The sequence below is a fragment of the Capsicum annuum genome, chromosome 1 (assembly GCF_002878395.1).
Source record: "Capsicum annuum cultivar UCD-10X-F1 chromosome 1, UCD10Xv1.1, whole genome shotgun sequence".
Lineage (NCBI taxonomy): Eukaryota > Viridiplantae > Streptophyta > Magnoliopsida > Solanales > Solanaceae > Capsicum > Capsicum annuum.
This window is the reverse complement of record NC_061111.1, coordinates 12,579,076-12,581,777: the sequence shown is the minus strand read 5'-3', so window position 1 is coordinate 12,581,777 and position 2,702 is coordinate 12,579,076. Positions and strand designations below refer to the sequence as shown.

General features: G+C 36.8%; 1 protein-coding gene across 1 annotated transcript in view; it reads right to left on the bottom strand.

Annotated features, from left to right (window-relative positions):
- Positions 1-798: 798 nt before the first annotated feature.
- LOC107868236 (increased DNA methylation 1-like) overlaps positions 799-2,702 on the bottom strand; it is a 5,846-nt gene continuing 3,942 nt past the window's right edge. The window contains exons 2-7 of the mRNA XM_047409929.1: positions 2,347-2,455; positions 2,128-2,219; positions 1,534-1,775; positions 1,366-1,452; positions 1,169-1,268; positions 799-1,029 (exon numbers count right to left, since the gene is read on the bottom strand). Coding sequence (XP_047265885.1) covers positions 799-1,029; positions 1,169-1,268; positions 1,366-1,452; positions 1,534-1,775; positions 2,128-2,219; positions 2,347-2,455 — 861 coding nt within the window. The remainder of the gene's footprint in view (positions 1,030-1,168; positions 1,269-1,365; positions 1,453-1,533; positions 1,776-2,127; positions 2,220-2,346; positions 2,456-2,702) is intronic.

Below are 2,702 nucleotides of genomic sequence, written 5' to 3'. Positions count from 1 at the left end.
ACTTGCATTTTGTTGTCATTCATTGAAAGTGTTTCAACATGCTCTTCTTCAATTCCAGGTGCCATTGTTAGACTATAGAGTTTTTTGTCTTAACATGTTCTGTATCTCTATTCTCTGTATATACAATGTCTTTTGGCCCTACTACTTAATATGTACAGAATTTGAGGTGTCCTTTTCGACATCAAGAAAAGAAAAATGGTATATGCTTTTGCATTGTTAAGGCTTTTGTTTTTTTGTTGTTGCCACCAATGTACCAGAGGAAAGATCTCTAGGATTCTTTTTCACTAAGTTACTTAGGAAAACATTAATTATTCAAGTCATGTAACTAATTTCATGTTTAAGCAAAGAAATCTCTATTGAATCACAACAAAAAGAAGGAAACTGGGAAAAGAAAGAAAAGGAAACATGAACATAACAATGATCTTGAAATTGACGAAGATCCGGAGTACAACTATAACAAAATAGTATATAGGCATGACCTATGATATGCTAATGACTAGCTAAGAGATCTTTACTAAATTTGAAATCCTTATCAAAAATATAGGAACTATAGTGCTTTGGAAATGCAATGTTATTATCAGTCATTGTCCCGTTGGTGAGATGCTTCAACATTCAAGTCAAAGTGATTTGGCTTTTCAGATTTCTTTGCGGAACTCCGTCTCTCTCTGGCTGCAACAACAAATACCATGCCTCAGTTCCAAATGAGTTGTAGTCGGTTATATGGATCCTTTATATCTGTTCCACACCATTAAGTCAAAATTAGGAGTAATTTTTTTTTTTGGTTAGGATGTAGGAGGATTAGTTGGGATGAAAAAAATCTCGAGAATTAGCTCGATATGTCCTAGACAAAGCAGATGGAAGGTGTTTTTGCAATCTCTTTGAATCATGGAACATCAATGTATTGTGCATTTTTATCTCTTTTGGTAGTGGAGAGCTAACGAGACGAAAACCATAGTTTTCTATCCAGGTCCCTATGCGCTCCGATACTGATGGAATTACCAGTTTTTCTACCTTTAGATAGCAAAGAGCCTGCAACAATTAGGATCATCAGCCCAAGTACTTATAAGAATTAACAAGAATTTAACTTCTATACATTGACAGTGTGAAAGTTAACTTTTAAAATAGGTTAAAATATACTGATAGTGTAAAACTGATAAAGCGTTCTTACGGATTCAATGGCAACCAGTAGCTTTTTGCACATTCCTTTTCTCCTGTATTCCTTATTTGTCGCGATGAAGGGCATTTCAGCAAGCTTTGTTCCATGAATCCTTCGATATATTAACGGATATTTACTAGATGGTAAGTGTTAAAAGAACATGCTCATGACAATCTGATGCTGAAGCTAGTTTAAAGAAAGAGATAAACCTTATGGTTGCTGCAGAAATGATCTCTTCATCCTTTTCTAAAATAGCAGTGTAAAAGCCCTTGAAATTCACCCTGCTGAAATTTGACCTGCAAGAAGTTTTCATTAGGAAATGCCGAGAGTTCAAGTTTGATTTTCCGTGTAATATATGATGAGAGATTGTAGATTACCCACAGTTGTAGACCACACTTTTGACGACATCAATTCTAGTATGCCTGTCTATAATTTGCTCGAAACAATCTTCCATAAGTCGTCGTGCCACGACTAGCTTGGAGTGGCACACGGTTCTTTGATAATGGTCTTCTATATTAATGCCGGAGCCATCATCTGTGTTCTGAAGAAGTGCCCACTTGTAGCTTCTCTCTAGCTCATGTTCAACACCAAGAATGTGCCTCTCCAGTTTATCATAGATCTTCACAAAGGTAATTCAATTCAAAAGCATCTTAGTTATCATTAGTAGTAGCTAATAAGCCTATAAGTCATGTATAAGTACAATGTCGGTGTGTATTTCTCTAAGCCTAATGCAGAGACTGTAAACATTATGTGATTTCTTTTCATCTGCTTAAGTCTTACAGGACAAAGTCATCCACTAATTGTGCTGGTGGGAGATAGCAGGTACACAGAGGAGCAGTCAAGATGCCTACAAACTGACTTATACACCACCATTATAGAAAAAAGCAGCAGTTTTCAAAAGTACAACACTTTCACTCTGCTATTATAAAGAAAGAAACATTAAATTAACTGCTTTAGCATATGTGTATTACCTCATTGCAGATATGGTCACAGAATGTGCCTTGTGGGGTGTGATTAATGTCTATGCTGACTGGTTCTCTAGCTAGATGGCACTCCCAGTGGTCTGTAGAATAGGAAAAAATTGTACTGTTTTAAGTTGCAGTTCCTATGGGACAAGAGTTTGCACCGTGGAACAAGAAACTCAAAACGGGACAGACAGGAGGAACCGGGAAAGACTTGTTTTTACTTACATTGTTTATCACATTGAGAACATTTGAGCAAATAATCATTTTCATAAGCAGGATCACCACAGAATTTGCACACACAAAATGTGCAATACCATGAACCTTTAGGAATCTCCTGCAATTTAGAAACTCCACAATTTTATCAGTGTCAATATGATTTAACCCAATTAGAGATAACTGTGTAGTAAAGGGGACCCTTGTTGCAACGATAAGAGTTGTTGTCGTGTGAACAAAAGGTCACAGGTTCAAGTTGCATACAATAAATTCAATGAGATCCCGCCCTTCCCCGAAGCCTACACATAGCAGGAGCTTAGCCTGAGTACAGTATATGATCCGACCCTTTCCCATTTCCCCAGACATAG